At 35.9% G+C, this 12,625-nt stretch overlaps 1 protein-coding gene across 1 annotated transcript; it reads left to right on the top strand.

Moving 5' to 3' along the window:
- Positions 1 to 5,994: 5,994 nt before the first annotated feature.
- Positions 5,995 to 10,548, top strand: LOC137068319 (tubby protein homolog; the record flags this gene model as incomplete). Its single annotated transcript, XM_067437354.1, has 9 exons — positions 5,995 to 6,114; positions 6,261 to 6,398; positions 6,500 to 6,666; positions 6,749 to 6,907; positions 7,009 to 7,121; positions 7,212 to 7,326; positions 7,439 to 7,537; positions 8,690 to 8,861; positions 9,182 to 10,548. Coding segments are annotated over 9 exons (1,217 nt in total), but the record flags the coding sequence as incomplete, so codon positions are not given.
- Positions 10,549 to 12,625: the final 2,077 nt, after the last annotated feature.

Raw genomic sequence — 12,625 nt, 5'->3', positions numbered from 1 at the left:
GGAACCAAACTAGACTCTAACGTGCAAACTTTTATGGAGATCGGGCCGTCGGTAGAGGTATTACAGTTTAAAAGGGAAAAAATTTAAATAAAAAATAAAAATCATTTCCATGATAAATGAGCTGAAAATGCAGAAATCTACCGTGTTCCTCTCTGCCGGCCATGTCAGAACGCTTGATAAAGTTTTTGTAACCAGCAGCTCAAAAATCAGGCGCTGAGACCCTATAGTTTTTTTTTTATAAGCCTTTTTAGGCCCTTTTACGCCTCTGTTATTAGGGGTTCAAGCACGAAGTGCTTGAAAACCTATTGTATTTGTGCCGGTTTATTATTCTGCCGTAAAACGCATCGTGCAGACCAAACCATAAGGGCTAGAGACTTGAAACTTGGCCAATAGGTAGTCCAAAAATCGAGGAGAGGTTATCAAATTATGAGCCAGATTGGCCCATAGGTGGCGCTATAGCGATCAATTGTGCAAAACTGCTCATAACTCCTAGACCGTTGGCCGTAGCCTCGAGTGCCTTATATCGTTGGAATCCTTGGCTCGAGACGGACCAGACGCACGCCTCGGATTGGCTCGTGACCTGGGAAAATGTCCGGCTATTTTGGCTTTTTCCAAAAACCTACTTTTGCGAACTAGTCCCTGGTTTTTGGCCAAGCCGGGACCAAACCAGTGCAGGCAGATTCTCTGGAGTCTGAATGTCAATAATCATTGAAAAAAAGTGAAAATTTGGGTTCAGGGTTCCTAAGGGCCGCCAAGTTTGAGGTGGGAGGAGCCCCTTTCGACTTAATTGGCTATAGCTCGTCAACGGAACGAGATATTTTCACCAAACTCAGCACAACTATGTAAGAGCTCATTCTGTGGTCACCCGAAAAAGGACGTGGCAACTGGCCTCTTGGTGGCGCTTTAACTGTTAGAAAGGTCAACTACATTATCCTATGCAAAATGACATTTAAATGACTAAAAAATGTCTGTTCTGCGCAGAACTTCACCAAATTAGCTGAGCATGTGCACCCTATTATTGTAAAGCAGCGTGCAAACTTTTATGGAGATCGGGCCATCGGTAGAGGTATTACAGTTTAAAAGGGAAAAAATTTAAATAAAAAATAAAAATCATTTCCATGATAAATGAGCTGAAAATGCAGAAATCTACCGTGTTCCTCTCTGCCGGCCATGTCAAAACGCTTGATAAAGTTTTTGTAACCAGCAGCTCAAAAATCAGGCGCTGAGACCCTATAGTTTTTTTTTTTTATAAGCCTTTTTAGGCCCTTTTACGCCTCTGTTATTAGGGGTTCAAGCACGAAGTGCTTGAAAACCTATTGTATTTGTGCCGGTTTATTATTCTGCCGTAAAACGCATCGTGCAGACCAAACCATAAGGGCTAGAGACTTGAAACTTGGCCAATAGGTAGTACAAAAATCGAGGAGAGGTTATCAAATTATGAGCCAGATTGGCCCATAGGTGGCGCTATAGCGATCAATTGTGCAAAACTGCTCATAACTCCTAGACCGTTGGCCGTAGCCTCAAGTGCCTTATATCGTTGGAATCCTTGGCTCGAGACGGACCAGACGCACGCCTCGGATTGGCTCGTGACCTGGGAAAATGTCCGGCTATTTTGGCTTTTTCCAAAAACCTACTTTTGCAAACTGGTGCCTGGTTTTTTGACCTATCGGAACCAAACCAGTGCAGAAATATTCTCTGGAGTCAGATTATCAATAATCATTGAAAAAAAGTTGAAACTTTGATTCAATTTTGCTAAGGGGCGTCAAAATGGACGTTCAAGGCGGAGCCTATTTTATTAATAAGGCTATAACTCAAGAAAGAAATGAGATATCATCACCAAACTTGGTGCACTTATGTATGGGCTCAATCTTTGGTCACGATAAAAAAATCGCGATGATTGGGCTCTAGTTGGCGCTATAATGTTAAAAAAACATAAAAACGGCTATAACTACCTGACTGTTAGTCTGATTGACTTGAAAATTGGTATGCAGTATCTTGGTCCAAGGCCCCATGTATGTATATGAGGACATCAGCGTATCTCAATCAACATGGCCGCCATCGGCCAATGAAGTTGATACCTATAAGACAAGGTTAACGGAGGCCAATCAGAACGAAACTTGATGGGCATGTTTGACTCATGGCCCTAGAGGTCTGTAAGAATTTTGAAAGAAATCAACCACTAGTTGGCGCTAACGAGTTTTATGGCTCTGTAATCACGTGGTGTTTGACATATCCACACCATATGCATATCAATTGATAGATCTCCTCATGTTAAATAACTTTGCCTCTAGAGCCATTGCTGTCAATCAAATCGTTCATTAAATATTTGCAATTATGTTAAAAACCTACTTTTGCAAACTAGTCCCTGGTTTTTTACCCGATTGGAACCAAACCAGTCTAGGACAATTCTCTGGACTCTCTAGAGCAATCATCTTTGAAAAAAAAGTTGAACTTTTGCATTTGGATGGGCATAACAGGGACATTTAGAAAAGAGTTGTGGCAAAATACATTCAAAAGCCTATAAATACTAAGGGAAAACTCAAAACTTCACGAAAATTGTTGGGTATATGTGGCATAACATGCTGAAGAAGCATGCAAAGTTTTATGGAGATCATACCATAGGTGGCGCTATACTGTTAAAAAGCTTTAAAACCATGCATTTCCTATGGTAAATTCCCTTTATTGGCTGTAAATGGCCTTTTCCATCTGTTATCATATAATGTTCAAATCATTTGTTAGATCTGCTCATTCTGACTCTCTAGATCAATTGAGAATGAGATGTCGTCACGACACAGTGCCCCGCCCATAGAGATCACGGAATCCTCCCCCTTCTGCCATTTTGGGAGAATAGTACTCGCCTTAGTGGATTCGGACAGAGACTAGAGAAGAGATATTCTGATGATTACTAAGTACATCATTTTCTAAACTCAATGTAACATGAAGTTTTAATCCACCCAAGCCGAGCTGAGAAAGCAGCTGCTGATAAACATACGCTATAATTCACCACAGGGTGTCAGTCATCGTCTAAACTCGTGACCGCAAAGCTGAAGTGTGTAACACCTGATGAATACGATCCTTTATTTATTTGTATTAAACATTTTGATCATTATTCTGTCATTTTCACTATCAATCATTTTACTGTATGTAATTTACATGTTTATGCCCAAAACGCTTAATTAATATTCAAAGTAGGCCTATAGTTGACAAATTTTCCTCTAACGTTACATTAATTTAAGGCACGAACCGAGCATTTATTCTACTTAAGAAGGCTGGACTAAAAGCACCAGCACACACAAGCGATCCTTTTTATTAGTCAAATTCATTTAGAAATCAAAACTCAACAGGTATTAAATATGATCAGTACAAGAAAAACTCTTACTGAGAGGACGAGCACTGGACTGCTGCAGGATAGTGGGGAGATTTATTTATTTATTATTCAGAATGCACAGAAAATATATGTATAGAAACATTTCAGGAAGGTAGTAAAGCGTCTAACATTAGGTCTCTGTTCCATTGTGCTGCAGGCAGCTCGTATGGGTCGACGTTTTTGATCTCAGCCAGCTTAAATACCTCTCCCTGGCGCTGGTAGTAAGTTTCTCCCTGTAAGAGGCCTCCATTTCTCCGTTTAAACGCGGTGATGATAATTCCTCAAGCCGTCTTTCCTGCTCCGATCTCTGTATCGCTCTTACAATGTTGCCCCTGGCAACCGATAGCGTAGGATCCCAAAATGGTGGACGTGCTCAGACACCGCCCAATTCGTCACGTGACAGCAAGCTACCATGACATATGTCCTCATTCTCAATAATTATCCAAAAAAAATACTTTTGCATTTGGATAGCTATAATAGGGTCATATCAAAATGTGACTTTGACCAAGTGTACCTAAACCTTTAACTCCTCAATAAATGTTTAGATCTTCTCAAAAATAGTTTGAGAAAGTAAATGTGACATGTGACTCTAAACAAGCATTCAAACTCTTATGGAGATTGGTCTATAGGTGGCGCTATAACTATAAAAGCTTTGATGCGTTTGCTATGGTAAATTTCCTGTAATTGTTGTAAATGGTCTTTTGTATCTATTATCGTATAATGTTCAAATGATTTATTAGATCTGCTCATTCTGACAGGTCAATAATTATCCAAAATGACTAGCATTTGCATTTGGATGGCTATAATTGGGTCATTTCAATATGTGGCCTTGACCAAGTGTCCCCGAAACCCTTTAATAAATCCTCAATGAATGCTCAGATCTTCATTTCATCTCAGTTTTAATTAATTTAATGCTTAAAGGCCTTAAATACAAAAGACCTTAACTGTTTAAAGGCCTTAAATGCTTGAACCCCGCTAAATGCTGCTTGCAGCTTTAATTATTATTATTATTATTATTATTATTATTATTATTTTCACACCATTCTTTGTAAACGCTAGAATGGTTGTGCATGAGCAGATTATGAAATACTGCAGATTGGTCTGACACCAACAACCATGCCACGCTCATAATTGCTTAAATCACCGTTCTTTTCCATTCTGACATTCAGTTTGGAGTTCAGCAGATTGTCTTGACCAGGACCACACCCCTAAATGCGTGGAAGCAACTGCCAGGTGATTGGTTGATTAGCTAATTGCATTAATGAGAAATTGAACAGGTGTTCCTAATAATCCATAAAATGAGTGTATTTAATAGTTTAACTACACATTTAATTATTCTGTTTAACCCTTTGTTGATTATACTACTACTAGAGATAATTAATAATTACAAATCATGCAGTTAGCTAACATCATGTATTCATTTAGACAGAAACATTAAAGCAACTATTACGAGTTGTGATTGTAATGATTACATTTAATGGTGCAACAGATCACAGAACTCATGCTTTGGATCATATTATGGTTTTTGGGTCACCGATGGGATAATTTTTCGGATACACAAATTACAAGCATAGACACAGTTATATAGCAGGGCTATTCAAATTTTACCCTGGGGGGCCAATGCACTGCAGAGTTTGAACTCAAATGAACACTTTCTGAACCCTGATAGACAGCAATGTTATTACCACTTTCAAGGTGCAGAAAGGTAGTGAAGACATTGTTAAAATAATATATGTGGCTACAGTTGTTCAACCTTAATGTTATGAAGTGACAAGAAAACTTTTTGTTCTAAAAAAACTTAATTCAACCATTTCTTCTCTTCCATGTCAGTCTCCTACTCTCTTCATGAAGCAAACACAGTGCAGCGCTTCCAGGTTCTACGTCAGAAATCCGGGTCAGTATTGGCCACTGATTTGCCAGCTCCTGCGTCAGCTTTGGCATGATGGGTGGAGCAACATCCCCTAAACAGGTGAAACTCCACCCTTGAGCTCCAGATGCTCTGCAGCGAGCACCACTTGGAATAGTGAGTTCTGATGTAAAACCCGGAAGCGCTACACTGTGTTTACTACGTGAACAGCGTAGGAGATTGACACAGAAGTTGGCTAATGTCGTTATTTTTGTTGCTGTTTATTTGCATTAAGGTTGAACAAATGAAGTCACGTGGACTACTTTAACAATGTCTTTACTACCTTTCTGCACCTTGAAAGTGGTAAAAACATTGCAGTCTATCCAAAAGTCAGAAAGCTCTCAGATTTCATCAAAAATATCTTAGTTTGTGATCAGAAGATGAATGAAGAACTTAGGGTGAGTAATTAATGACAGAATTTTTTCGGTAAAATACCAGTACCCCTTTAAGACATAATCGACTGCCAAGATGGGTGTTTTAACATAATTTTTCATGCATGTAAGTAGGGAGACATTAAAGAGGAATCAGTAACTCGCAATTTTATGTAAATTCTTTGTAATTTTATATAAATTGTTTGCGAAAAAAGTCAGAATTGTGAGATAAAAAGTCGATTACCTTTATTTATTTATTATAGCAATTACCTTTTGTATTTTTTTATTCCGTGGAGAAAACAAGCTTCCATAGATGTGTCTTTTATTATTTGTTTAATTTCACATTCTAGTACTTGAACCAAAACCTGCATTAGAGGCCAAGGAAAATGAAGGGAAAGAGAAAAAATCTGTAAAGAAGAAGGATAAGACAAGTGAATCTAAGGAGAAAGTGCAGACGGGGGAACAGTCTTGTAAGTGTACCGGAGACGTGTCTCTATTGTTAGGAATGACACAAGTTAAATGCCATTTCCTGTAGCACATGCCAGTGCCTCATCCATAAACAGGAAATAACCTGACATTTTTTTTTGATAACATTCCAACTTGTGGTATTTTTCAGCAATTCAGACTGATTCAGTGGTAGAATTCAACATTAATGAAGAGAAAAACCCTGAATCAGAGAGTGAGGAGGAAAGAAAAGACTGGACAAAGAGCCCCGTCCCTCCCACACCAAAGAAACAACAACAGCTGAAGCCAAGTAAAAAGAAGCTCAAAATAAAAGATATTGGTCTTCATATTAACCTTTTTGGCTTCCTTTGATTAGGCCTGTTTGGTGATGTTAGTTTTCTGTTATTGTAGCGAGATGTCATCTCAGTGATAGTGAAGAAGAAAAAGAGGAGAGCAAGAAGAGCGAAGCTAAAGCTAAGAAGTCTAAGAAAGGAGCAAAAAATAATAACGATATTGCTTCTTTAAACTCCAACTATAAGGAGCCTTCCTCTGACAGTGACTCTCTGGACATGGCAAAGGTAAGATTTAGTTGAAATTCATTCATTTATATATAGTAAAAAAACAAAAAAAGAAACAAACAATGTTTTCTCTCTTGTCCAGTCCTCTCCTATGTCTTTGGAGGATCTGGAACAGTTTGCCATGTGTCCTGCTCCAAGAGATGTGACTATTCAGTGCAGGATCACCAGAGACCGGAGGGGAATGGAAAAAGGGATGTATCCCACATATTACCTCCACATGGAAAAGGAGGATGGGAAAAGGGTGAGCAGCAGTGTGACTGTGAATGATAAGTTTGACATAACCTATAATTTTTTCTTTCTTAATAAATCATTATTCTCTTGTCCAATGTTTCGGATGGGCAGGTCTTTCTGATGGCTGGCAGGAAAAGAAAGAAGTGTAAAACTTCAAATTATTTGATATCAATCGATCCTACTGATTTATCTCGGGACACTGACAGCTACATTGGCAAACTAAGGTGAGTGCCATAAAGTGTCTTAAATGTACCACAAATACTTTTATTGTTTGTCATTCTGCCTATGCAAAAATATATGATTTGTCTCCTCAGGTCAAATGTCTTGGGGACTAAATTCACTGTGTATGATAATGGCGAGAATCCAGAAAGGAAACAATTTATCAAAGAAACGGATACACTGCGACAAGAGCTAGCAGCAATATATTATGTAAGATGCTAATTGTGCATGAGATGTCTAAAGTAGTTTTTTTGTTTTTTTTAAACATGTAGGCTATTCTTTATTGTGATTGCAAAAAAGCTTTTTCTTTACCATCACACAGGAGAAAAATGTTCTGGGTTTCAAAGGTCCAAGGAAAATGACAGTAATCATTCCTGGTATGCACGAGAATGATGAAAGAGTAGTTATTCGGCCAAAAAGTGTGAGTATTTTATTGTGAATTGTAGTTTCTATTTTTTTGTGTTGATCATTTGTAGCAATATTATATTTCTTTTGAACATAACATTGAAAAGCTTGGGGATGGTAAGAAAACTTGAACTCACCAAGCCTGCATATATTTGATCAAAAATACAGTAAAAATATTAATATTGTGAATTTAAATATCTATTTTATATACAATGCTGTTCAAACAGGTTTTTTATCTGTAAGATTTTGTTTTTGCTTTTAGAAGAAGCCTCTTATGCTCACCAAGGCTGCATTTATTTGATTAAAAATACAACAACAACAACAAAGCTGTAATATTGTGAAATTTAATTAAAATGTAAAATAACTGTTTTCTATTTGAATATATTTTAAAATGTAATTTATTTTTGTGTTGGTGAAGCTGAATTTTCAGCATCATTATTCCAGTCTTAATTGTCATTATGATCCTTCAGAAATCATTCTAATATGCTGATCTGCTCCTCAATAAACATGTTTGATTATTATCAATGGGATAGATAATAATGAAAATACTTAATTTGTAGGATTCTGTTATGAATAGAAAGTTCAAAAGAACAATATTTATGTATTCAGTATTTATCTGAAATATATAGCTTTTGCAACATTGTACTACTGTTCAAAAGTTTTGGGTCAGTCAGAGGTTATTTTTTTTGGGGGGGGGGGGTAAATAAATAAATTTATTCAGCAAGGATGCATTAAACTGATCAAAAGAGACAGTATAGACATTTATAATGTTAAAAAAGATTCTATTTAATTAGTTTAAAAGATTCTATGTTTTTTAACTTTTTTATTCATCAAAGAATTCTGGAAATAAAAAGGTTTACACAACTGTTTTTAACATTGATAATAATAAGAAATGTTTCTTGAGCAGGAAATCAGCATATTAGAATGATTTCTTAAGGATCATGTGACACTAAAGACTGGGGTAATGATGCTGAAAATTCAGCTTTGTATCACAAGAATAAAATACATTTTTAAATATATTCAAATAGAAAACAGTTATTTTAAGTTTTAATAATATTTCACAATATTACAGTTTTTTTAATAAAATAAATGCAGCCTTTCACTGATTAAAACACCTGTCAATCGTGTATATTAATAAGGACATATGAATCTCTTTTGCATGTCCCAGGAGCTGGAGTCTCTGCTCACCCGATATGAGAATGGTAACAAAGAGAATCTTGTCACCCTTGTAAATAAATCACCCAGCTGGAATGAGCAAACTCAGTCGTATGTGCTCAATTTCCATGGTCGTGTTACTCAGGCATCTGTGAAAAACTTTCAGATTGGCCATCCAGATAATGGTGAGAAGTTATCCTTTTTTCTCATTTTGTATCTTAGTTGCTACACACTTAAAAATAATATCGACATCAGTGGCTCCATAAAGAACTTTTAACATCTATGGAACCTTTCCAAAAATTTTATTCAGGTTATTACAATTTTTTTTTTTTTTAAAGAAGTGAATATGTTCTTTAGGGATCCAAAAATGGTTCTTCAATTACATCACTTTGAAAAAAAGAAGAAGAAAAAAACCTTTGGATCCTTTATTTTTAAGAGTGTATCAAATATATGACAATATTATAATTCTCAATACTAATCCGTATCAATGAATATACCTCTCCAGAGGACTACATCGTGATGCAGTTTGGTCGTGTAGCAGAAGATGTGTTTTCCATGGACTACAGCTTTCCCATGTGTGCCCTACAGGCTTTTGCCATCACTCTGTCCTCCTTTGATGGAAAACTGGCCTGTGAATGAGCTTCATCCATCTCTATTTCTGTTCTTTAAAAAAGGGAAACTTTGCAGTACTTTAGGATATTAAATGTTCTCGCAATCAGAATTGAAAGAACTTAAGATTTTCTCTATTATCTGAAAATTACGATGTACAGTAGAAACTTGGATCTGTTTACTATTTATTTCCAAATATAGGCACAACCTAACACTTTCTGACTCTCTCAGTTTATTTAATTCCACTTCATGTTCAGAAAATTTCTTTTTCACCTCCATATTATTTTACACATGTCTAGTACAATTATGTGGTTTTGTTTCATTAATACAGTGTATACCTTTTTTTTAATTTACCCTGAAAGAATGGAATTAACTTTTTCAAATAAAATAATGGCATTTTTAAATCATTAAAAATAAAATACAATTTTGAGGAGACAACAAACACCACAAAACAGCAATGCATCATAGGCATCATTATTACTAATAAATAATCATTTCTAAAAAAAAAAATGCCTCTCAGTCATTCTTCTTCTTTTTTCATGGTTTCTCAATAGAATTCATAAAATTATAGCATATAATAATGTGGTTTTAATAGGGGCAAATTGTATCACAGTGTTAGAACATGTCCTACCTGCACAACTGGGATTTAAACCCGGCTAGTGTATTTTGCTGGTTAGTTAAAGCTACACTGTGTAACTTTTTTAGTGTATTCTTAGCTAAAAACACTTAGTTCTTTCATAAATATATGTGCTCATTAGTGTATATTTACTTATTTCAAGTAATAAAGTATTCTCGTAAGTTTATAATATGCCATTGAAAATACATACGGGTGAGGGGTTCGAATGCCGGTCGCCATGTTGCTCCTCCATCTTGAAAGTACATTAGCCAAAGAGGGACATACCCATAAATTCAAGCTTAGCCTTTCACGTTTTAACACTCGATGGCACCGTGTCGAATGTGAAGAGGGGGATTGCCATGTTAATCTTGGACTAAATCGGCCACCGTAGAAGTTAAAACGAAATGGGAATTGAGAGGAACAGAAACTAATATTCACTGGATGGTCATAAACCTTTACACCGCTAGATGGGGGAAAATATCACACAGTGGAGCTTTAAGCATTAAAAAGCTATTAAAATGGTTAAATAACAGATATAAGATTAAAATAATATCAAATTGGTCTAATTTTAAACAAAAACAGAGAGAGAGAGAGAGAGAGAGAGAGAGAGAGAGAGAGAGAGAGAGAGAGAGAGAGAGAGAGAGAGAGAGAGAGAGAGAGAGAGAGATGAAAAAGTAACAAGTAAAACATTTACATTTGCTATAGTTAAAGCTGCTGTCCATAACTTTTTAGTGTGTTCAAGATTTACATTATGGTACACACTTACAATAAGTGTTTATATTGGCACTATTTCAGACCCGTCCGGTAGGAATCGCTGCGGAGGAGCACAGTCCAGTGGCTGGAGTTTATGGGGTTACTATTCTGCCACAATTCTGCGCGAGCAAGATGATATTTTGAGCTCGCAAAAGGGCATTACGCTCGTGCGTGAACTGAGTTTTGCAGAGAAATGTTCGACTCACAAATAAGAAAGTATTTCAAGCAAACGAAAATCGATTTTGCATTTAAGATAAGCTTATTTTCCACCGCCAATGTTATATTTAACATGTGCAACGTCTCGTTTGCTTGCGCTCCAATACCCGCTCTGACTGCTCGACAGCTCGCTTGGTCAACACAACTCAACGTTACAATATGACATAATTCCAGCCAATCAGAAATGAGACTGCTAAATTCTGATAGGCTTTCTTAACAACCTCTCACAAGACTCCCTGCACGCAGAATTGTGGCAGAATAGTAATCCCATAGAGTTAGGCTGTGAGGGGTTGAGTTACCTTTTAAACAGAGAAGTAGCTCCGGCTTCTTCCTTAAGACGCATACAGTTCTATTTATTGACTGCTATTGCGCAAAAAGTTACGGACTGCTGCTTTAAATAAATGTTCAGTGATATCTTACAAAGATGTTTTAATTTTGGTGCATTTTTTCTCTCTATATAGTATTGATATGGCAGCTAGTAAATACAAAGTTTCGTCATGCTTGCATGTGTGTTAAAACATGTTACAACTAGCCCCGCATTAGGTTGTGCCCCACTCACTTCTTCAATTAGTACGGTGAAATTTAATTTTGTTTTTATTATTATTTGTGTTAATATTTAATTACCTTCGTTTTTTACGATTATATCTCTCATGTAAACATAACTTTACAATAAATTATTTAAACGATTATCATCAATAATAAAAATCTTCACTTTGTTTGTAATTGAAAGCCTTGTTTATACTTTCGCCAGGCTCCGCTGCGCGAGCCTCCCCTGACTGCGTGCTCTCCTTCCCAAATGGACGAGGCTCTGTCATAGATTTAGCTATGAGCGCGCGAACTGTCAGAAAAGACTCGCCATCCGTCATTTTATAATAATAATAATAATACCAATAATAATAAACGTCAATAATAAAAATGTATCTGTAACTTAAATGCTTGTGGTCTCATCAAATGCATTGTTTTGTGCATTTGTCGGTGCATTTTTAACTTGTACAGACATTTGCAATATCTAACTTACATTCTGTCATGTTTCTTCTATATATATATATATATATATATATATATATATATATATATATATATATATATGTTAAATTTCCTTAAAAGGTAATGTTTGCAGTCTTTTGATGTTTTCTTCTTTTTCTCTCTTTTGCTTGTGTATCAACAACTGCTAAGTCTCTTTAAGGAGCCCAGACACTGTCTTTGGCTTTGTAAGTATGAATTTTTACTATCAAACACCTCACCAGTATCTGGGTTTAGATTAACTAAAGATGCCGATAGTTATAGCCATCTGTTTTAATATATTTATCTTTCAAGACATAATATGAAGATATATTTACTTTATGATTTTAATGATTACGTTTAGATAAATGCATCAACATTTAGTGAATTAATGCTTTAATGCTGGATTATTAAAATGGGTTTAAATGCAACCACTTATATTGCTTATTAGGTAGGGTCGGTATCATCACGACTGAAAATGACACCGATTTAATATGACAGTTCCAAAAAACAATTAATTAACATTAGGTCCCTTTCATTTTAGACACAATTTTCATTTTAATATAAAAAATAATCAAGACAAGCAATTTTTTTTACTCAGAAGTGAATGATAGACTAGCACGTGTCGTGAACAGGCTTAATTACGTTTTTTCTTTTTGCAACATTCATTTATTTTTGTAAATAATAAAATAACTTATTTTGTAATAACTTGTAATAATTTTTTAAGTGAGAAACTCGTTCATGCTTTCATCA

Source organism: Pseudorasbora parva, unplaced genomic scaffold, assembly GCF_024679245.1.
Source record: "Pseudorasbora parva isolate DD20220531a unplaced genomic scaffold, ASM2467924v1 scaffold_74, whole genome shotgun sequence".
Taxonomy (NCBI): Eukaryota; Metazoa; Chordata; class Actinopteri; order Cypriniformes; family Gobionidae; genus Pseudorasbora; species Pseudorasbora parva.
The sequence above is the reverse complement of the archived record's forward strand: the minus strand, read 5'-3'. Positions and strand labels throughout refer to the sequence as shown.